At 43.4% G+C, this 24,318-nt stretch overlaps 2 protein-coding genes across 3 annotated transcripts in view; one reads left to right on the forward strand and one right to left on the reverse strand.

Moving 5' to 3' along the window:
* LOC135264939 (transmembrane protein 132C) overlaps positions 1-24,318 on the reverse strand; it is a 127,644-nt gene that overhangs the window by 71,213 nt on the left and 32,113 nt on the right. The window lies entirely within an intron of this gene.
* fzd10 (frizzled class receptor 10) lies at positions 18,676-22,785 on the forward strand. Its single transcript, XM_064354000.1, has 2 exons — positions 18,676-19,900; positions 20,136-22,785. The coding sequence occupies exon 2, from the start codon at positions 20,247-20,249 to the stop codon at positions 21,999-22,001; it is 1,755 nt and encodes a 584-aa protein (XP_064210070.1). The 5' UTR covers positions 18,676-19,900; positions 20,136-20,246; the 3' UTR covers positions 22,002-22,785.

Genomic DNA, 24,318 nt, shown 5'->3' on the forward strand with positions numbered 1-24,318 from the left:
TTTTTTCTCAGCCCCCTCGTGGAGGTTGCTATGGCTCGGTATTTGGATTTTAAGACCATGTACTAATTACAGGGGAGCCTGCTTCCCCCTGCTGCCTTCTATCCCCCCTTTTTTTTTCACGGCCGCCGATGATGTGGGTAAGAAGCACGGCTGAGGGGAGCGCTGGCCCTCCACAACGGCCTTTTGTGCCTCCCGCTCGCACACACAGGCTCGATTCATCCACATCCGGTAACCTCTACAGGGGCCGCGAACGAGAGGGTGGGCGGAAAAAACCCTGGTGGTCAGCGGCCAAGACCTTCACGGATAGATGGCGGACATGAGGAGGTGGATTTAGAGGGGCGGGGGGGGGGGGGGGTCACGTGCCGAGGAGGAGAGTTCAACAGGGCCGTCACAATGCTCGGGCTACAGGCCTCGTTCTGTACTGGGAAGCTGCAGATTGACCCGTATTGTTAGGGGTTACAGCAAAAATTCAGGCAAAATTAAAGTTAAGTATCAACCTCTTTAGTGAGAGCGTCACATCTGAGTTTGATGGAGAGGCACTCACACTTTCTTGATTAACGCTCAAAAATAAACTTGTGGACTGACAGCCAGTTCTGGCTGACAATAAAATACAAACGACACAAGTTTGGTTCCCATTTCTGAGCTCTGTGACGCCTGCCCGTGGTTTATTTACTGCCAGTGTAGAAACTGTGAGGCTCTCTATACTCCCCACAGTGACCAGGCCTTCCTTCCTGAAACAGTGAGCCGTGGGTGTGTAAGGGTCTTTTGTGAAGTGCTGACCAAGAGGGAAGTGAGTGATGGCGCTTGTGTGTCTATGTGTGCGGTGGGACATTCCCCTCCTGAGATCAAAGGCTGGCAGCGACAAACACAACACGACTTTCTCACTTCAGTCACCGTCTCTCTTCTGATCCGCTGACTCCCAATCTGAAAATGCACTGCTGTGCAGCACAGCTGAATATAGCACAAAACAAATATGTCCAAACAAGGTCTAAACCCCATAACTCAATAGCTGAGTTCCCCCACAAATGTAGAACGAGGACTACTGTAGCATCGTATATAGAAATAATGAATTTTAACATGACTGAAATTGTTCCTTATGGAAATTGAACGTGCTACAATATATTGTAAAAATGCCTAAAGCTGGAATAATTTATATATTTGCCAATATATTTTGAAGTGTTGCAATACATTGATAATATTTTAATATTTACTTCTATACAGCAAATATATTCAGTTTCCTTAAGGGGTCCCACAAAAATGTTAAATCTGATTTGATTCTAAAGCTATGACATACAAATGAACATAAAGAATGAGAATTTTTTGCTCATCAACTGTAGAGATCTTCCTTGGCCTACCAGGCCTTTGCGATTACTGAGCCCACTAGCAACCTCTTTCTTCTTAATGTTCTTACAAGCAGTTGATTTTGGTCAGCATATGGTTTGGCCTACTCTGACTCTTTGTTTTTTGTTATTTCTCAGCTTCCTTGAGTTTCATTGGCACAACTCTGGTCCTCATGTTGAGAAAAGCCAAAACCCAGACTCCAAAGGCAACCAAAAGCCTAGAATCAAGACCACATACTGTTACCTGCGCTATAGATGCAACTGAACACACCTGACTAACCATAAGCACCTGTGAGGCCATTTGTCCCAAACATTATGGTGCCCTGAAATGGGGGGCAATGCATAAATTGCTGTAATTTCTAAATGGTGAAACCCAAGTGTTTGATTACAAATCTATAATTGTCGGGTAGAGAGGCTAACCATACTGCAAGTTCTCTGAATTATTTTCTTCCAGGAATCATTGAAACAATACTGCAATAAAGTCACACTAATGCAAGTTTAGGGGGTGATTACTAATTTATGCTTGCCATATTTTGTACAGCAGGCCATATAATCTGTGTTGCCACATATCAAAATGAGAAAAACTCAAGTCTCTTGTTCATGGTGTTTGTTTTAATATGCTCTTTGTGATTTTAGCAGGAAAGCAGATGCCAGAATGAAACGCGGATGCACAAATCAAATTTGTCAATGAGAGCAAATAAATGGCTAAAGATTATAAACAGCCAGGAATTCAGTGCGGTTTTATTCAGAATCAGTGAGCCACATGCCGAGTTCTTTAAACGCTCTGAGGAGGAAACACAAGCTTCTCCGCAAACTCACTGCAGTGGTCACTTTGAGCCTCTTTCTTATGCGACCGCTCTCATGAAGACCAAGCGTGCCCATTTACCACCCCCCCCCCCCCTTCAAGTCCAACTTGTAATGAGTGGCAATTACTGTAGTTTATGAGTTGCATATTGTGGGCTTAAAGCATCAAGCTTGATTTATGGCCATGTGAAATAAAAGGACTATCTGTTCAGAGCTGTCCCATTGTCCGTTTTTAATTACCTCCCCTAAAACACTTTTAAAAATGCATCTGGGACTTCTTGTTTTGTGCCTTTTTTTTAGTTCCAGCTAATTTCAAAGACCGAGGCCCAAATAAGAAAAGAAAAGCGCATGAGCACTATAAGAGAATGCCATTTCTCTTTTGTGCATGGCAAAGTGCCACCAGCTTCGCATTGTTTTGCGTGTAATAAGAGGCCGTACTGGGAAGAGGCATTGTTTTGTTTCTGTGTTTGAGTCTCTGTTGTGTGCTGTGGCTTTTGGCTGAATGGCCCTTCAGTTCTCACAAACAGAATGAGTGCTGTTGATTTTCACTTCCTCTAACGCGGAAGTGGAGGGAACAAGATTTTTTTTTTAAAGTACACAATAAACAGGTGCCATTTTAATTATGCTTTTTACCCATTGATAGAGATCTATGTACCTGGTCTGAACACACGGGGCGGAATAGAGGCAATACACAGAGCTAATACAGTACAGACTGAACTGCGTTTTCTGCCAACCAATGAAAAGTGGACAAAAAACTGTGCTCATGCTGTTGTCGAGGAGTTATAAATAAACAAGCAAGCTCACTACTCCAGGTTGTTCCATCACCCTTTAAAATAATGCCTTCAGATTCTATAACTATTTTCAAGCCAAGTTGTCTCACACAATCATTGCATTCACCACCCTTCTCAATTTGTATCTGAACGAAATCGCATGAGACGTTCAAGATAACGGGAGAACAGTTTTCTTCAACAAGTCTGTGTCTGGGAACGTATAGAAACGATAGCGAGCCGCAGCATTGTAAACACGTTAATACACATTTCCCCTGAGCGGATGGACGGACCCCGTCTGACCCTGGGCAGATGGAGGGGGTGGGCGCGTGGAGCTCAGCCGAGAGGCGGCGGCCACCATTAATTATTCATGCCCCTGATTGCTGCCACATGCATTGATTGCGCACGGCGATAATTCAGTGCATGTCCGTCCCTACCAGCTCCACACAACCGGACCGCGCGGCCAAAAGAATGATCTACTTCTGAGCGCTTCTTTAATGGCCCACATGTTTTGGCGAAGCCTGATTAGAGCCAGGGGAGCATCAGCATTTGTGATGCATTACGATTTGGATGCTGCCGCTGTCCCGACACTGATACTGAACCGCTTCACGGTTGCCTAAGTCATTACCCCGTAGGAAATTCCAGTTGTCTCCCAAGTGTAATGTCAGCTGCGAGGAGTGAAATCTAAAATCAAGCTGGTAATGATTACTCAATGTTACAAAACCAGTGTTATTTTCAAAAAGAAGCCCATGTGACTGCAACAGTTTACTCAAACATCACTCCTGCAGTTCAAATCTTACCAAAAATGGCAAACATTTATACCGTGACACCAATTCTGTGCCTGTATTTTCATACATGTTCTTATAGTGAAAAACTAAAAAGAGGAATGCACCACTGTGGTACACAAAAAGATGGCATCAGCACAAAGCTCACAGAACACCAATGATTGTGAACAAACAGGCCAACTCTCCAAGGGTCTGTTTATGGGGCGATTGATCTTGCACATACTATTAAGAAGATAGAAGCGCTATATAAATGTAGTCCATTTAAGATGAAGTGCTTCCTGCCCAGTCTGCAGAGCCCAGAATCTGATGTAAATGCTAACGTAAACAGAGAACCACCATCGAGATCATAGTTACATTCCCAATTAGAAAAGCAGCAATGTGATGCTCACATAAACTTTGGTACTTAAAGGCTGGAGGTTAATCACTTTTACATTAGCATACTGGGTACACAGGTGAACACGCTGATGTGTGGCCCAGTCCCTTTGAGTCTCATGCCACGGCTAGGTGTTACCCACCCCAAAAACAACAAATGTTACATTTAGCACTTTGGGGGGCTTTGTTCTGTATCTTCTGCCTTGTGTTCCGCCGACTCGGTAAGTGTGACAGTTTCACACTCGTCCCTCGGTGATCTGCAGCAGAAAGAAGCCATCAAAAAGGTGCCGCTGGAGATGACTGCATCACAGCGCTTTCTTTGGGGAGGGCCGGGAGAGCTGCCATTGGCTGCCGGTCGGGCGCGGAGAGAGGTCCTCGTGAGGAACGTGGCGTCCTTCACGCTTGGGTTGCAGGACCGGAGTGTCAGCGATCGCCAGCGAGGCGACGATGAGGCCGTTTCATCGCACAGGAAATGAGGAGAGTGCTCTCCTTCTTCTCCTGATTCCCTGTTTGAACTTTTAATGGGCCGCTGTCACCTTGTTAAAAACGGCTAACAGTCTGCCCGCACGTACCTGGACCGTCAACAGCAATTGACACCGCTTTCAAAGGGAATGACAGGAGTTTTGTTTACTCCGTTTGGTCTCTCTCTGGATCTTGAAAGCACACATTTCCTCAACATGTGTAGCGGAGATGAAACGGAATTGTAATTGGAAGCAATCATTTGAAAGTTAGAAGGCCTTCTTTGTAGGATTCCGGCGTGGTAAAACGTTATTACAGTATGAAGATTGAATCTTGGGAAGGAGTTAGTGGGTCGCTCATTTGTGTTGATGCAGTGCTGTTGGTTTTGTGTAACAGTGTATGTGGTGTTGGTGCAGTGCTGCTGGTTTTGTGGCACAGTGTATGCAGGAACAGTGTTTGTTTTGGTGTTCTGAATCCACAAAGTGGCAGACAGAGGTACAGGACCTTGAATTTTTACCAAACACCTGCTTGTTCCTAACAACAGAAGATTCTCACCACTGTGAGCATGCTAGTCTCTAATCAACCAAATAATTTATTTATTGAGCAATTAGGGTCTCCAACTTGGTTATTTCTCAACATCCTGATGAGGTCATCATTTAAGAACCACCACTGGGCTAATTTTCCCTACAAGGAAGTGAAACAGGCTTTTTTTTTTAGTTTTTGAGAGTCACACGAATCTTATTAGAATATTTAATGCACCCACTTTCTTCTATTTTTCTCAGTCTGTGACTTTATGCGAGAGCTCTCGTCCTTAAAATTGCTTTCAAATCCCTCAACAAAAGGTGTTTTATGGGTAATAAGCCCACATCCTCTCACCCTGGTGAGAAGCTGCAACAACCATGTCTGCAGCAAACACAGAGGAAAAAATAAAAAGAGTAGAGGAATAACAGAACAGAGCATATTGTTCTGCTATGCTGTTTAATCATAGAGGAAAAAACAGCCATTCCCCATAGTACCACACACTTCTGAGATGAAAACAAATTTCAAAAAGATAGTTTCAATAGGGTCTTGTTTTTGACATGATGTCATATCGAGTCACTGTTTTTTCTTCCCGTCAGCTTTGAAAATTCTGTGCTGAAATAAAATAATAATTCACTGCAACGCTGGACCTGCCACTCCTAATGGGATTTCGAAACAAAAGTAAGCGCTTAATGGCATGTTCATTTCATGTGTATTCAGGAGCAGGAGGGGGAGGGGGAGCGTGGTTTTTTTTAAATGACGAGATTTTTGGCAGTTGCATGTGTGACTCCTTTGGGAGAGGTGACATCTGGGTAAAGACCAGGTGTATCTTTTGTGAGATACTTTCAGGTGCAAAAGTGTCTTTGTTGTGAGATTCATTTATCAAACTTCTTAAGATTCCCTAGTTATTTTACAGTTGCAAAAATGTTTTCTCATCGGCTTATCCTTAAGTAGGCAACAGCTTCTTTATGTTTTAATTACGGCATGTTCCAAAAACCCACACCAAACAGTTTTAGGAAATTGCTTAAATGCTTTAGCCTTCTGAGAGGTGTCATTGTTGTGGGTTTCTTTTTTTTCTGAAGAATGGCCCACAAGCTCCTACACGTATGAAATACTGTATTCAGGGGAAGAGAATGACAGGTTATTTAGCGCTGTTTTGATATCTGAGCCCGAGGAATGCCTAAAGATACAGTAATCCTTCAGTCCGTGGAGGAAGCTTCAGAAATGAGGTAAGAGTGCTCACAGCTATGAAACAAAACCTGAACAGATTAAAAGCCATTTTGCTCAGTTTGATTCATACACCTTCCAGCCTGCCCAGGTGTTAGATCTAACAGAACTGTGCGTATGCGTGTGCGCGCGTGCGTTCACCTGTATAGACGTGTGTTAGTTTATATGTGTATCCGTGGTTACATGTGCACGTGCATTTGCGCGTGTTTGTTTCTGTGTGTACGCATCTGTGTGAGTTCATGTGTAGGTCTATGTGTGTACGTGTGAGAGTGCATTTATTGTATGCATCTACGTTAATAATTCTTTCATTTGTTCTGGCACTCAGATAAATACGCCTCAGTCCTGCTGAGAGAAGCCTCCGGTGTCTTGGTTCACACCCTACTTCAACACAAGGGACCGGAGGAGGCCCTCTTTGGACACTCTGGAGAATAATGCAGACGCAGGAAAAATGCAGTAACCTAGAAAGCCATTTTCGAATAAATTAAAAACAGAGGAGTCAGCTGATTTGTCTGAATGTTTGGCAGCAGCGTGCTACTGACACAATCTTCAAATGTGTCAAGGCGAAGGATTTTTGCTTTGTTGCTCTGCGCTAAGGAAGTACATTACATTACATTACATTATAGGTTCTTAGCAGACGCTCTTATCCAGAGCGACTTACAACAAGTGCATTACAAAACTCGGAGACAAGCGCTTTACAACATTCCTGCAAGAGAGCTACAATAGGTATAACAGAGCTACAATAGGTATAACAGAGCTACAATAGGTATAACAAATGCAGACAAAAGTAAACAAATGCAGACATGACTGCGGGAAGTAGTCCTTTGCTAGCGGTTCAGGTCCCGCCTCGCCTTTCCAGAAGGAAGTAGCAGGCCATGAGAGATAACATATTTTAGCCAAACTGAAAAAAGGCCGCGGACGACTTGGAAAAGCCATATGCTAATTATTTTTGCTTTGGCCCCAATCCTCTGTCTGGTAGAGGACCATTCACAACTCAGTTCGTATGTAAAGAGTGTGGGAGAGGCATACAGTGTGATTCTGGGTTTCGCAAAAAACAGTTGCGCCGCTGCCTGGTTATCTCATGAATAAATACTGAGTGTCAAAAGAACCTCCTACTGTATTTATGCAGGTACATTTCAAAAGAATAAACTCTACAGATTTCGGGTATTTTAAAAAGGATTTTTCAATTTGGTGTCCATTTGATTAAATGACTCTTCATTGGTGATTGTGATACCTTTACACTCTAGGAGATTGGCAGTTGCATAAGCACTATGTCACCTCATTAGTTTGTGAGGTGATTGGACATTGTGTAAGAGATTTAAACTTTTGAATGCTGAGCCTAGTGAAATACATCAAGGAAAGCGAAGAACCTAAATGCTCACAGTGTTGTACTATTGGTAATTATATTATACTGCAAAGAAATGATTATACTGCAGTAATCCCAATAATGTCTTATTATTGGGATTACTATAATAATAATAATAATAATAATAATAATAATAATAATAATAATAATAATAATAATAATAATAATGTTATTATTATAATACACGATACAAAATGCATATACACCTGGCCAGGAAGTGACAATACGAGTAATATGGGAACACTATTTTTTGCAAAAGTTATTACACTTGCTGACCAGAGGGAGAAGGATTGTGTGTACACAGACAGAAGATTAGGACAGTCTGGGAGTGTCTGAGGCGTTCTCGCTGGGATAAATGACAGAACTGCTGATAATGGCAATGATCATGATTAAGCTCTGACGGTTCCTGCTTGTCTTCATAACTGGAGCGGAGCTGTTCAGGTTTCACCGACAGGCACGTCAATCACTCCCGGACTTCTAAGGAGGCTGCGACTGCTTCATCCTCACACTCACTCAACCCCTCACACCTTGCCGATGACCTGGAGCGCAGCCAGCTTTTATAATTGCACATAATTATCCGGTTTTGAGCCCCATGAAAGGAGCTTTTTGTTTTGTTTCGCGTTATTTTGGGGAACGTGAAGTTTAGGGTATTTTGTTTTAATTAAATCTGACATGTTTCAAAAAAAACAAATAAGCGACTTCTCTACCGTACATTGTCAGAGGGACTTGATTCAAGCTCGGTTCTTTGTTCTGCAGGAGTTTAAGCAAATAACAACTGCCAAGGAAAGCGTTTCAGAAAACCACACTTCAATGTCCTCACTAATCTAAACAAACTTCAATAAAAGAGGCTCCACATGTGGTTCCTTGCAAGAAAAGCTGGATGCCTCTGGTGAAAAGGCGCTAAGAAAATTTCACTTTCTCTCATTCCTTTAAAAATCTCGACTAATAAGCAGAAGACAGCTCCATTCTGTTTGTCTTAGCCATTATCTCTTACTCATTTTTCTCCCGGTTTAAACCTTGACAGCTACACTAAACACACTGAATAAGAGTACGCCAGTCCCAATTTTTCTGTCTTTGTATTTCATAACAAAGACAAAAAATGATACTTTCTATAAATATTAATATTATGATTATGATAGAATGACTATTATGACATGTTAATATGATTGCAAAAATTGGCAGGGTGATGCAATGGGAACATAATGGTACCAGACACTGTACAGTGCATATGATGCATTGCCTCTTGTGTTCACGCAAAGTCAGCAGGCTTTTGGTAGGTCTTTGTTGTAAGAGTTTCGATGTGCTTAAGTGGGGATGATCACTCTAGGGCCTCTGTGCGTTGCCTTGTCTGTACGCGGGTCACCGGGAAGGCTGCACCGCGTGATATAATGATGACGGATCACATGATCTCCGGCAGCCAATGACGTGCCCCGAAGCCCTCCGCGCGCCTCTTTGCAGGGGGAAGCGAGAATCTCCATCGCGCTCCGCATGTGTTTATCTGGCATCGCCATGTCGGCATTTTGTCTGTATCGGCGTGCGGTTTGAAACGCTCGGCGTCAGCAAAGGGTGCGCTTGAGCTTCATACAGAGCTGCAGCAGTCCCAGGGAACGGGGGGGAGAAAGGGAGGAAATCAATACAGAAAATATAGCTGCAGGCTCACACATTTTATCTGGCTTTGAACGAGTCAGCTTTAATTTTGCTTTGATCTCAATTTGCAGCACAGATTGTCTGTTCAGACGGCTCGGCTACTCAGTGAACTTAATAGAAGTTCTCATGAAGAGGGCTCTTACTAAAGGCGGACAATTAGACAAAACTATGGGCAGTTTGTGTGATTTAACAAGCGGACGAGGGCGCGAGCAGCACAACAAATTTGGAACAAGCGACGTGTTGACCGACTTAAACCCCTTGCTCGGCTGAAAAGTGAGCGCATGATTTATTCATCCTTTTCAGAAAGTACATTTTCCTCATCTTGTCATGATACATAATATAAACTGTCCAGTGCATTCCAAATGAGAAAGCACGCTAAAAAAACGTTAAGAAAAATATCACAATTTAAAATGCAGCACCTCTTAACCTACAGTGATTAGGGCAAGCTTTGAGTGTTACATTGCATTGATTTGTTCAGACATGCATGCTTTTGCCCGAGTACACAGTGCAAGTGAACCCTTGAACTTCTGCTTCACTCATAACGCTGTCCCTTATTGTAATCCAAGACAGCCTTACTCTAGGCACTGTAAGATAGCACTTGACAGCGGCTTAACTTTCACGTCAGCTAAATCACTTCTTTTTAATCTCTCTCTCCCTCTCTCTCTCTCTCTCTCCCCCCTTTTTTTTTGAAGACGGCAAACTGGAATGCCCAAGTATGGAGGAATAAATCAGGTTGCTATGATCTTACTGCAGGGCGTTCTTTTTTGAAGTGAGCAACTTTCTCGAGTCGCAGATAGGGGCGGAACAAAACCAAGGGGAATAAGGGGAATGGAATGGGTATCACATCACAGGGTCCCCCCCCACCCCACCCCCCAAACCCCCCCCCTCCCTGCCAGCCACTTCCTTCTCTCAGCCCGCCGTTGGACCCTCTGCAGGAAGTAGATAAATCACAAGCTGAAAAGACTGGGACCGAAACCCAGAGAATGGTTTTACCCCTGACTGTTTCAGGGACAACCTACAGTCGAAAAAGGTCCTCTTACATACACACACAAGCACTTACTTTATAAAGACACCAGTTAATTATTTTGGGCACAGCATATTACACATTTCAGCGCAATGGCACAAAGGTTACTGAATTACCATCTGCAACATCAAGCATGCCTGTTGCAGCCATTTCAAGATGCCACGCTGTAGTTATCAGAAGGAAAACAACTTTGGCAGTGTCATTACCTTTTGCAATGCTGGCAACAGCAGCAAATAAATATATTGCGTGTTGATGTTGCGCTGCTTGCGTTCCACATTTTATTGATATTCTCAGCCAATGTGACCACCCCAATGCTGAGAATAATGTCTTTGTGCCCCTCCTCTTGAGTGCACCCTTTTTATGTGACCCAACATACAGAAGCAATCCAACACGGCTACTTGATCAAGTACCCTACTGCTGACACTGGGACACATCTAATACTGCTTTGCTTGACCGATAATCAATGCTTCGATTAACCGATGGGGGGGGATTTCACATAGTGGGTTTAAGGAGCTAGCTGGCTAACTTTCAGAATTATTTTAAGATCACTATGGCTTTCCTCCACTCAGAGTACATCTTATTTAAAATATTACCAAAAGTAACCTGGCTAAGGAGTTATGAGATGAGCCCATGCTTTATAGATTTATAGCATTTTATAGTATTTGTTTGTAAATAATAAGAGAAGGCACTTGACGAATTGGAACTTCCCCACTGGCACGCAACAGATATATTTATGACTTTAGTGTATCTGTAATTTACGAGACTACAACAAATCTGTTGTGAAATACTGATGCTGAGCACGCGCAGAACTTTTTCTCTTGTGAACTATTGATGATTTGTGAAACAGCCTGAACTACCCACAAAGAAGTAAGCACTGTTTTAAGTAATCGCTGCAATATTTAGCAATGGGTACATATTCCTAGTGTATGTTCAGTTGTCTGGGTTTGGGGCAAATGAAGCAGACAGATCATATCTAGGAATCAGTTAGTGTACTGTTGGCCTAGATAAACCTCAAAATATAGCTGCATGGGTAAAGCTGCTAAAACTCCTCAAAATGACTCATCTGAAGCTGAGTATTGTCAATGAACAACTACAGGGAGCATGGAAAAATAAAGAAACAAACAGACCTAAAACTGTCCACTTGATACTTTGAGCTTCCTGGATCATGCACATTGTAAACACACACCTGGGAATTATTTCTGGGGTACTCTTAAAAGCTTCTACCATCAACAGTGCCCCAGTTCTATATTACACTTTGACTAAAAATAGATCCACTACGTGAACTGTGTTTAGAGTAAACCAGACATGCATAGTAAATGGCAGACTATAGCTTCCAGCCAGTTGCAAATTAATTGCTGTCGTTCAATGGGAGGATTCATGACCAAGCAAAGCAAGCCAGACAATATCGGGCAGGCTATAAAGGCATCCTCCCCATTGCTCACTGGGTTCTCATTTTCATTAAAGTAACAGGTTGACATGCAGCACAGCTGGCCAAGTTCTCACCGCTTCACTCCCTCCCCCCCTACCCCCACCGCACCCACCCACACCCCCTCTCCCCCGACCGCACCCCATCCCATCCCTTTTCCACAGGCGGCCCATCACTCTGGGAGAGTGACAATGGGCTACGAGAATTATGAAATTACCCCGGGTCAATTAGAAAACTTTGAGAAAAAAAGTGGCTGTCTCTCCTTTTTTAAACTCTTTCAAAAATCAATGTGTTTTTGAAAGTTCTGTGGAGTTTTTTTTTTTTTTTAAAGACAGAAGAAAGCGAGGATAAAGGCCTGGCAGAGAAAAGGCCAGCGACGTGCTGTGGAGAAAGAGAAGGAGTCTAATCTAATTTGGTTGGAGGGTGCCTGTGTGCGAGCCTGTGTTGCGCTGTGCGGTGGGAGTGTGGGAATGGCCAGGGGAGGCGGCCCAGCTGAATGGCGCCTCCGGGGCCAGAACCAGTGGGGAGTCCCCCCCAGACGCCACTGATCCCAGGCCAGCCACTCAAAGAGGGATTAGAGAGGGTCTTCCTCATTTGCAATTCGCACTCAAGTGCCCCAACAAGGACCCTGGGTAATATTTCAATCAATGCTCTTTTCCAAACAGGGGAACAAAAAAAGTGTTTTTCTTTCTTTCTTTCTTTTTGTTCTATCTCCCAATCTTCTTTGGTTCTTACAGTAACTGCAGTAGTCTTTTAAAAAAGATATACTGCTTTCGTTGAGCATTAGACGGCTCCATGTCTCCCTCGCCTCCTTCCATTAAGTGTTGTATGCCGACCCAAAGATGTGCTGTGTGGATCAGTTACTGGAGGGACTCTTCAGCCACACTGGTTGGTCTCAGTCTGGTAAACACACACAGGCGCATTCTTTCTCTCGGGCGCTGTTTGATGGTGACCAAATGGAGGCAGGAAGGGAGCAGATCCCAAATGAGACCAAGCCAGCACACCTACGCAAAGACTTCAAAGTGACCACAGATGTGACTGGATTTGTAACAAACTTGATTGGTAGTGACCTCCTGGAATTGTGAAAATGTATCGTTTCCAGTCCTAATCCGCATCACAGCAAATCAGAACAGATACCATGTTAAACTGCTTTAATCTGCAGGCACAGACACTTTGAGCGTCCATTCTGTTCCCAGTGCCGTCTCTGTTGTGAATAACTTCATGAAAAGTAGGCTTCTGTGGCCCGGTGTTTTCCTTTTCCTCAGTTTTGTGTCATAGAAAAAAATCAGAAGACCAGGACAAATTAGTACTCATTAATAAGTTATTTTCATTGATCTATTAAAACCGTATGTGCACAGAATACTGAAGGCTTTGATGTTGCAGGGCTCTTAAATAATTAATTGCTCAAATTCGAACGCATTTCCTCAAAACGTCTGACCCTTTGCTAAAATGGAGGATCTTACTAAACCGCTTGCAAATGCAAATGCAAAAAATAAATATATAAATAAAAACATTTATAGGGAATGCATACTGAAATAAAATAATATATCGGGGGCAGACGGTAAACTAGATCAGACAAATGAGACTGCCTCGCTCACAGTCCCACCTTTTCTCAACCCCCTTCCCAGGTCACAATTTAATTCATAACTGCGGACGCATTCTGTGGCTTTGGCTGGTTGGCTGGTTGCATTTTCCCCTCTCTCACCAGAACAAGGCAATTACCCGCCCCTTTCGATTCATTTTGACTCATTATTTTCAATGGTTCTCTTCTCTATCAAGAGAGCTGTTGCTCATCCCATCCCGACTGTTCACCCGCTCTCTGGAGGGAAGGGGAACACATTTCCCGCTGTATTCACTTTTTTTTATTTTATTAACAATGCTCCTCTGCAAATTTCCCCCAAAAGCAATGATTAGGGAATAAATAAAGTAAAAAAGAAATACATAAATAAAAGGAACGTGAGAGAGAGGCCCAGGCTTCCTGAAGATTGTCAGGCTTCGCGATGATTGTCCGGATAAATAGACTCCCCTCCAGCGGAGCATGTTGTTTCTGCTTATTGTGGGTCATGAATGAGACAAGGAGGGGGTCTCCCGTAAGGCGCTTATGCCTCTGCCCCACCCCGTCCGTTTAATCAACAAGCCCTTTATTTTTTCGGCAACAATACAAAATATGTCTGAAAGGTTCTGCTCACTCACAGAGTCGAACCAGTTCATTCTGTTGAATGAAAGTGCCAGAGCAATAATTGCAGATGGTCTCAAAGTTTATTTTTTTCATGTCACTTGATGTCATCACAAATACTATCAAGTATATTTCCAGTGACAAGTAAAAAGATGGCGTAAAATATTACAAGAAATAAATTCAGACTGCATTGTCGGCGGTCACAGAGTTTCAGTTGCCATTACATAGGTATCACTATTGTTTTTAACATATACAATGATCATCTTAAAAATAATGTTTTTTATTTTTTTTTAAACTTCTCGAACAGAAAACACAAGCTTCACATTCTTTAGAAAATAGCTAATAAGATTTCCATTAATTTAAACTTATCAAAATTCCCACAAGGGCCCTAGGAGCTTTCTTTTTTCACCCCTCTTTTCTTTCATCCATGGTTAAATATGTAAATAAAATGTCTAAAGTCATTCTTCAAAGGGGAACAAAAGAAAGAAGGGGGCTGAGGGAAAAGACAGCCATAAAATTCCTCCGATTCTCCATAACATTAGCCAGAGGGGGGCCAGCTTCTAGCCAGAGCCTAGCAGCAGGGGAGCCAGCTAGCTCCATAGAATCGCACATCTCAAATCCCACACACAAAAAATAAAATATCTTTTCAGCTTGAGCCATCAAAGGGCCCCTTTCACTTTATTAGTTACAGAATTATCTCACAGTTACTGATTTCTCAGAGATGGAACAGTGTTTTTTCCTCTTTATAGTGTTGTTGCGGTTTGGAAAGATGAGATAAAGTTGATGTGTGTATGTGTGTGTCAGTGTGTGTGTGTGTGTGTGTGGGGGGGGGGGGGTGCATATGTGTGAAACGGAGGGGGGGAGAGACTGAAAAAAACAAGATAAAAGAGAGAGAGTAGGAGCTACGGAGGCTACTGATGCTAAAGATTGAGCGGCAATGATTTCTCCCTTTTCTTCTCCCTTTCAAAGAGAGATCATCATGACCAGCAAAACAATCATAAAAGAGAGGGACGAGAAAGAAGTAGGGAAAGAGAAAAAACAGGAACAAAGGCTCTGAGCTAGAACAACCAACCAGCCTGTGTATTTTCATTAGCCAGTGTGACAATATTATCTTGTATGTTTTATTAAACGAGCAATCAAGGCAGATAATAGGGGTGGATGCGTGCCTTTTAAAGGTGTCAGATGCCGTTTTCCAAAAAGCTATGTGATGGGTAAACAGGGGCAGCGATTGTCGTTGATAGCGAGCAGAACAAATAACATTAAATAATGGCTTTCCACCTCTAGCTGTCGTTTCCCCTCTGCGCCTACATGGAAGTGACTGAGCGGCGGCTCTACCGCTAGAGGCTACAGACGGACTGTGGTGGGTCAGCTGTTTTCTGCGTGCAAAAAATGCATTTACATGAGAGCCCCACGCGTGTGCAGTTGTATGGATTGAGGAATGTCCAGACAATTCAGGCCTTGTAGGAACAAAGGCAAATCTTTCTTTGGACTTGTAAGCGACATTTTCGTATTAATATGAAAAATATTTGGCTCCTGTTAGATGACCAACTCCAAGCGCACGTTTAAGAACAAAGCGCAAACACCACACATTGAAAAGGTCGAAGATCGTTGCAGAAAGGCGCAAACTGAGACCACAAGTGCTCTAGAAGTGAGAACCCTCATCTCACTGAAGCACATTTCCAAAATATTCTGAAGAGCACTTTAGCGACTGTAATAAAAATGCACTAAAAGCATTTTTATTTACTTGTGATCCTAATTTCACCCTGGGCAAGGACCGTGGCGAGGTCTGTGAATAAATCATGTTATTAAACTGTTTTACAAGGTAATGTGAGCGGGCGGGGAAGGATCTGGTGTCTGCTGCAGTCAGTGGGGCCCTCGATTCTCCCACATGGCCCCGGTGGAAGAAGAAAAAAAAATTTCAAGGTTGAGTGGTTCATGTTTCAAATACACAGGGGTTATGGTGCAAACAAACCGTCTTGCCATCTTAGACCAGGACTCTCAGCTCTATCACGTAGTCATGCGTGTTTTTTTTGTTTTTTACAACAAAAAGTCTACTAAGTGGATGTGAGGCCCACAAAAAAACAATCATCAACTCGCTGAAGCGGTCCAACAGCACATAGCACGCAGTTCAGCTCAGGCCCCAGGGCATGATCCAGTTGCCATTGCTTTTCACCATGACGGGAGTAGCCGAGGAGTGGGTCTATGCAGAGAGTCGGTTACAAACTGTAATCAAGAGCTCCTGATAGGCTTGTTTGAATATTCAAGGTCACCACATTTGATGGTATACCATTTCCTGACTTTATCTCTGGCAGAAACCACTTTGACTTCTTTTCTGTTAAGCCTCATTGGAAAACGCACAACACCTGCTCTGGCGTTTTCCTGTCGGTTAAGCACGTCGGAGCCCGTCGCCGCAGAAGGAGAGCCCGCTCAGTGATATGAATTCCCCCAGCAAGGTCACGTTTTGTTTTATAGGCTCGGAAAATTTCTCAAATAACCCAACGTGACCCGACAACCTCCAATTAAAGACTCCAACTCCCACAAGCTTTCTCCATTACATGATCAGGAGGGTACTTAGGCTCATGCAGTCAGCTCAGTTATTCATTTCTAGGATTCAAAGGGAGCGCTAATAACAGTTCTCAACAGAGTCACACAGACATAGCTAGGGTAAGGGATGTTGGGGGCCCCTCACCAGTAAAAGTAATTGCAGAATGCCGCTGGCGATGACACCTCCAGCTCAGCACTGCACACACTGATCCCAGCAATGAAGACAGTGGCCAGGCAGGCAAATTACACAGCACCAATGGCAGATTAATGCGCGGCCCTTTCATATTCTTTCTTGCTTGTTTTCACGGACAAAGATGGACATATTAATGACACAGCAGTCAGTAGTTACACAACCCGGCGGTAAGAGTCCCGAGGAATGTTCCCGGAGGCGTATTTATGACCTCAGAGGGAGACTCTGACAACCTGGCCGTTTTCGGGTCCGCTCTGCCAGCGCGGTCGCCGGCACCGTGAATCACGGGGAGAAAGACAATGGGCCCCCGCTCAACACAACTTATTGCCACGCCAAACGAGATGCTCGCCGACAAGTGGCAAGACAAGGCCCGCACTTTGGAATGTCCTGACGGATCTCCGATGGCAGGGTCAGAGCCACATCAGGAGCTGAGGAAGACGGATCCCCTCCGATCCACGCTGGAAGGGCTTCGCCTCCTGACTCTTCCCTCCGGGCGCTCCTCTCCGTCTTCGTCAGAAAATTTATGAGCGAAACAAACAAAACAAAACAAAAAAACTGTTTCCCGCAGAAAGGAGGCCCTCCGCAGCTCCTCCCTATGTTTGTGTCCCCTGTGATTTCCGCAGTGATCTGAACCGAAAGGCACAGAGTTTTGAGGATCAAGCTCTCAGCTGCGTTGCATTCACATGAATTGCATTGCATATTTGACTGCCTAATGATTAACTGGTTTCTCTGTGTTCACAAAGTGAGCAGTCGGTTTTTACAAAGCGTGTAGGAAAACAAATGCAAAGCATTCCAAAAACAATGTGTGCTGCCAAAAATGAAGATCAGATATATCATGTAGTCTATTCCCACATATATATTTTATGAACCTAAAGAATTTAATGAATTCAATAAAAAAAAGACTCAGCAGCTACAGGGTCATGTGGGCACAATTGTATCTATCTCTTGTCTCTATCTCATTTCTTCACTCATGTCTTCACTTGACGGTTCTCTGTTCTGAAAATTTTTAAATAACTAAAATGAATGAGTTAAATCAATGACTTTGTATTATAGATGTGGAATTGTATCCCAAAGAAATACATGAGTTCATTTGTAAGAATTCATAATAAAAGTCACCACAATAAATAAAAAACAGTGAAAACTATCTGTATGTACAGCAGTTGAGGGCTACTGGACAGCAATCTTGTGAGTTCCTTCAGGACAGTATTAGTGGCCTACTTATAGATATGGACAAATAGCTGACTACTGTGGGCCAGAAACTGCCTATACGCAGGCGTCGCGCAAACAGGTCTTTCAATCGTTCAAAAGACGCCAGACTGTGGCGCGGAGGTTAAAACAAACCGCGGGTAATAAGGGCAATTTCTCATTGCTTAGCACTTCTCCGCTCTGGAAGGGCTTAATTGTGCAAAATTGCAAGCTGAACAAATCGCAGCTTTGAGGAGTAATGTGATATATGCAAAGTGCTTTAAATGGATTAATATTTGAGGAAACTATAAATACGGTGGGTGAGTCACTCCTTGCATCTAAGAAATGTGTGGGTCTCCTAGGGAGAGTCTGAAGCAAGAAACACACTATTAAAGGAAATGGTAATATATCTGGGCGCTGACAGACGACGGGTATTTTTCTCCTAATGAACACATATAATTAACAGTACATTTGGAATTCACTTAATGACGAGAGCATCTTTTCAGCGCAAGTGTCTGCAATATGCTGGAAGCTTGACAATTAAACTAGGATTAATATATCCTTATCTTTTACAAAGAATAATAATGTTTTTTTCCAAACATCTTGAAGTCGCATCTGCACAGCACGCCGTGCTCTGTGTATGAAAAGAAAGATATCAAAAGGCAGGATGAGCATTCTAATTTTGTTGCTTTTATTTTACAGAAAAGGAAATCCTAACAGCTTAAACTAAGCTGGCAAACTCCCAATTGCTTTGATGAAAGATTGCTTCTTTTAAAATTTGCCCCGCCCATACTTTATTTCTCCTTTTCCGTACAGTTAAGGAGGAATGAGACATAAACAAAACAGGATCATCTCCTATTATCCGTCAAGTGTCGCCTCAAGTAATTTCTACGAAATCAGGTTTGAATCTTTTGAAAAACTTGCTATTGTGTCCTTACATTTGGTAGCCCGTCCAACAATGTCCTGATATTTATTTTGCAATTATGTGCGTAAAATATAGCCTGTGTATTGCAGCGCATATTAAAATAAACAAATTTACCGAAGTAAAGCTATTTCCATGCATGGACGTAAGGCGTACCTACTCATTTAAAAATAAATATAAATGACAACAATTTATACACTTGGTTCTGTTCTCACTAAACTGTGAGGGAAAATTGGGGGCGACAGAAACTTCTCTTTCTCTCACTCTCCCCACACAATGCCCCGACCGTGAAAATCGTCAATTGTGGCAGAGGAAAAATAAACATTTCGACGGAACGCCGCAGAATCCATTTGGTTGTCTTTGACGACGTTTGGCTCATACCTACTACGGAACGTGCTAAATTCTTAACACTTTTCGGTCAGTAGAAAGTTTTTTTTAAGTCGGAAAAGAGAACAAATGGCCGATGAGTAGTTTGCTATGATCACAATGTAAAAGGCTGTGAGGATTTTTAAGGAGGTCTGCTGGCTGTTCCGCACGATTTGAAAATAATCACCGTGTCAGTTTCACCTTTCTTATGCAAAATAGGTATCTTTGAAGGCGGATCTTTTGGCAGGTTAGTCCAGGACGGTGGTGAAGACAGAATCAAATCTGCAGTGCAACTAACAACTCGCTTTGGCTAGGTCTCGCTCCGGATTGTAACCGGCAACAAATGTAAAGTTAATTTTGTAGAGAAATTTTGTGAGCGCATGAATATTGCTTGTGGACGCACAAAGACTAGTCGCATTTGGAGGAAAACAACAGCTTACTTGACATTTTTTTGCGAAAGCTTTTAGTCGCGCACGAGTTTGAGAGCGCTGCTCGTCTCCGCTCATGCTGCAGGACGGTGGCAGGACAGCCTGCCGAAATAACGTGATTGGAAACGAGAAGTGTTTGCCTGGTTTTACACGCGTCTGCTTGGAAATTGTCTGGATTGTGTGCTGCTTTAACGGATCTGAACATTTCCCTGTGAGAGAGCCGTCTGGGGGGCAGCTGGTTCGTCCTCCAGCACATTGGATGAGGTGGACATTTACCACACCGTGGTTAGATCTTTCCCCTATAGCATTTTCGGATGTCCAGCAACAGACTGAATAACAGTTCACGGACTCTCATGGTAAGCTCCAATTATTTTCAACGCAAGTTATTTACATTTTAGTTCTAGGAGATCTCGCAGGAATTACTGTAACAGGCAATGGAAGTAAAAATTGATAAGCAAAACGCTATGCTACTTTGACAGTTAAGTTTTTAAAATCCTCTTCTCTTTACTTTTCTGTAATTCTTGGGACATGTTCATGAAAGTACATACAGTCGCTTAGTTTATTTTTTTATTTTTTATTTTTTGCCTGGAGGAAGTTAAAACACCAGACATTATTCTAAAGAGGAAGAAAAAACAACAACTAAACATTGCCTAGTTTACCCGTATTTGGTGGAGCTCTACATGAGAGAACACTGACAAGACAATGCCTTCCTCTGCCAAACTGAGCCTCTTCCGCCTGCTCATTGCCTTTGCGCTGGGGGGCTGTGCTGCCATCAGCTCCATAGACCCGGATCGACCCGGGGAAGGAAGATGCCAGCACATAGTGATCCCCCTGTGCAAGGACATTGGCTACAACATGACCAGGATGCCCAACCTCATGGGTCATGAGGACCAGGGGGAGGCTGCCATCAAGCTGCATGAGTTTGCCCCGCTCATTGAGTTTGGGTGCCACAGCCACCTGAAGTTCTTCCTGTGCTCGCTGTACGCGCCCATGTGCACAGAGCAGGTGTCGGCCCCCATCCCAGCCTGCAGGGTGATGTGTGAGCAGGCTAGGCTCAAGTGCTCCCCCATCATGGAGCAGTTCAGCTTCCGCTGGCCTGACTCCTTGGACTGCTCCAGGCTTCCTAACAAGAATGACCCCAACTACCTGTGCATGGAGGCTCCCAACAACGGCACGGACGACCCCCCAAAGGGGGCGCACACCCAGCCGCCTGACTTCAGGCCCCAGCGGCCCAACAGCGGGCAGGAGTTCCAGATCAAGGACAGCGGCAACCGGGAGGCCTGTAGCAATCCGGGCAAGTTCCACTACGTGCACAAGAGCGAGTCGTGCGCCCCCAGGTGCCACAGCAAGGTGGACGTGTTCTGGGGCCAGGGCGACAAGCAGTTCTCCCTCATCTGGATCGCCATCTGGTCCATCCTCTGCTTCATCTCCAGCTCCTTCACCGTGCTCACTTTCCTCATCGACCCGCAGCGTTTCAAATACCCAGAGAGGCCCATAATATTCCTGTCCATGTCCTACTGCGTGTACTCCATGGGGTACCTCATCCGTCTGTTTGTCGGGGCGGAGAAGATCGCCTGCGACAGGGACAACGGCGTTGACTACATAATTCAGGAGGGCCTGGAGAGCACTGGCTGCACCATCGTCTTTCTCATCCTCTACTACTTTGGCATGGCCAGCTCCCTGTGGTGGGTTATCCTCACGCTTACCTGGTTCCTAGCCGCGGGGAAGAAGTGGGGCCATGAGGCGATTGAGGCCAACAGCAGTTACTTCCACTTGGCGGCCTGGGCCATTCCCGCCGTCAAGACCATCATGATCCTGGTGATGAGGAAGGTGGCCGGGGATGAGCTGACGGGGGTCTGCTACGTGGGCAGCATGGACGTGAAGGCCCTCACCGGCTTCGTGCTCATCCCCCTCTCCTGCTACCTCATCATCGGGACCTCCTTCCTGCTGTCGGGCTTCGTGGCCCTGTTCCACATCCGGAAGATCATGAAGACCGAGGGCGAGAACACGGACAAGCTGGAGAAGCTCATGGTGCGGATCGGCGTCTTCTCCGTCCTCTACACTGTGCCCGCCACCTGCGTCATCGCCTGCTATTTCTACGAGAGGCTCAACATGGACTACTGGAAGATTGTAGCTGGGGAGCAGAAATGCAGGGACAGCGGAGGGGCCCAGGACCCCGAGGACTGCCTCATGAGCAGCTCCATTCCGGCTGTGGAGATCTTCATGGTCAAGATCTTTATGCTCCTTGTGGTGGGCATCACCAGCGGCATGTGGATCTGGACTTCTAAGACCCTCCAGTCCTGGCAGAACGTCTTCAGCAGGAAACTGAAGAAGAGGGCGAGGAGAAAGCCCGCCAGTGTGTTCACCAGTGGCGGACCCGGCATCAAGCCTCACCCGCCACTCAAAGGCCATAACACTAAGTACGAACCTGCAGGGCCCCCTCCAACGTGTGTTTGAGCCTTTTCTCTCTACAAAGAGTGCAAAAAAACCCATTCTGTTCTTTCAACATGTAAGCCCTGCCTTTGATGATGTTTTGTTATTACAGTACTGTCTAAAGGGAAACATTACAGGTTCATATTTATTTTTTTATGCAAATGTCATTGAAGAAAATGCAGTGCATTGAACAGGATGCTCTTTTCATATTATGATTTATCTCAAGCAATGGGAGCAAAATTTGCTGAAACGTAAAATAAAAAGGAAAATAGTGGTTCTCTAACTGTTAAAAAAAACTTTTAAAGATATTAAAAAAGAGGGGGAAAAAAACTTTTGTTTCGAGATAAAGACAATGGAATAAACAGTTTGGATGTGCCACTGGGTTGCTTGAATAATGTGCAATAGATGTTTTCCTTAGTGACAAAAAGACACAAGTACTGTAGAAACAGATTAAAGACAATGAAAGGACTCCCCTCGACAAAGGGAATGAATGGTCTGGGAGACGGAGGCCCTTTCGTGTTGCGTTTTGTGGCTTTTTAATGGAAATCAAGGCAGTGTCATACATGTTTGGACTGATGTGAAGAAAGAATGCTGCAGTTGAAAAGGGCTCAGGAGCGTATGGACTGCCTATTATGAAGCACATTCTAGCCATAAATAAAACAACAAGCACTAGATATTTCAAACTTTTTGTACAGACAGTTTTCCTTTGATTTTTTTTCTGTGCTTTTTGTGGCACATCAAAATATTTGTATATATTTCTAAAAAATGTCATTATTTTATAAAGAAATAAAAACATTATAGTTTTAAATGTTGGTATTTCAGAATTTCCTATATATATTTTTGTTACTATATTATATATATTTTACTGGTGGTTTAGTTCTATATTTTTTTTTGAGAGTGAGCGCTTTGAACACACAACCTCCTTTACACTTCACTTTGGAAAGATTCATTCTTTAATCTGAGTTCTAATTAGATTTATTTAATTGGACTAAATTGTTTATGTTTAGGTATACATTGCCATTTCATTGCCTTAATCTATATCTCTGTCTAATTTCAGCCCACAGTGCAAATGCATGGTGTATTTGTAAAATGAATGATCATTTAAGAGCGGTCACCGTTTACAGGAATCGCTGATTATTTCTTGTAATGTTGTGTTGAGGCTTAAGGAGTTTATCTAAGAGCATTATGCTAATTTTGATAAAGTATGGTCACTCATAAAATGGCAGAACTTTGGTGGGAATTGATCATCGGATATAAGCATATTTCACTGGAAGTTTCAGCATTTTAAAAATAAGGATGAAGTGTAATGATGCTCATGTCAGTTGTGTTGTAGATAACATTCTGATCAAAGAAACTCCGTAAGAACCCGGTCTAAAACTTGCTTAGATTAATGTAAACACTGATGCGGATGCGGGCATGTGTCAGGACCCGCTGTATACAGGTTCTGCCCGGGGAAGCATAGGTTGACACGCTCAGAATGTATGGACACCGGATTAGAGTATACTGGCTTCCTGGAAACCCTGGCCCAGCCATGTCCTGGGGGAGATTAACTGTGTTTAATTGTCAGTTATCACTGTGTGAATACTGGAATTGGCAGAGGTGGGATCTCACTCTGAGGTTGTTTATTAGAAAGAGGGGAGGTGACTAATAAAAAAAGTTTGATGACATCAAAGAGATTATGAACAAAGCAGTTTTTATTATTTTTGAACCAACCACTTTTGAGAGCTAGGCTTTCATATTTCACTCCCATTAAAATTAATCTATTCACTTCCATGTTGCATATACAAACAATACAGAAATGAAGGCTTTAAAGTTTGCTTGGTTTTGTTTTCCTGTTTTTCCATTTATTTGTAACTTCAAATTAGGTCAGTTTTGATGTGCAGGCTTTGATTAAAGTACACTTTTCCCCTAAAATGTCTGGAATTCAAATGCACTAACAAGAGCTCTATGCTACTTAGGTTCATACCATTACCTTTATGGTCCACTAACCTCTTTGCTCCGCAAACTTGGGTGTTATGTTAACATTAAAGTTTTATTTTGGTGTTATAATTATGAGAATTAATCAGTAAAACCTAACCACCTTTTTGTGACTGTTAATCGCAGCTTAAATTTGGAAAGTGTATCTTCACACAAGTTGTGCATAGTCTCTGCTCAGTGCTTCCGTTAACGGTTTTATCTCAGTGGTTTATTAAAATTTTTACCTTAGATCTTTATGAAGTAAACAAGCGCTCTGTTTACTTTGAATCATTCTCACGTTACGATGAAAACATCTAAACACACAGACACCAGCCGTATTTATAGGTCAGATTATGAAAAACACTTTTTCTGTACAATCTTGATA

The sequence above is a fragment of the Anguilla rostrata genome, chromosome 10 (genome assembly GCF_018555375.3).
Source record: "Anguilla rostrata isolate EN2019 chromosome 10, ASM1855537v3, whole genome shotgun sequence".
Lineage (NCBI taxonomy): Eukaryota > Metazoa > Chordata > Actinopteri > Anguilliformes > Anguillidae > Anguilla > Anguilla rostrata.

Excerpts from the sequence above, each read along its gene's own strand:
- fzd10 (XM_064354000.1), top strand. The coding sequence starts at position 20,247 with ATGCCTTCCTCTGCCAAACTGAGCCTCTTCCGCCTGCTCATTGCCTTT.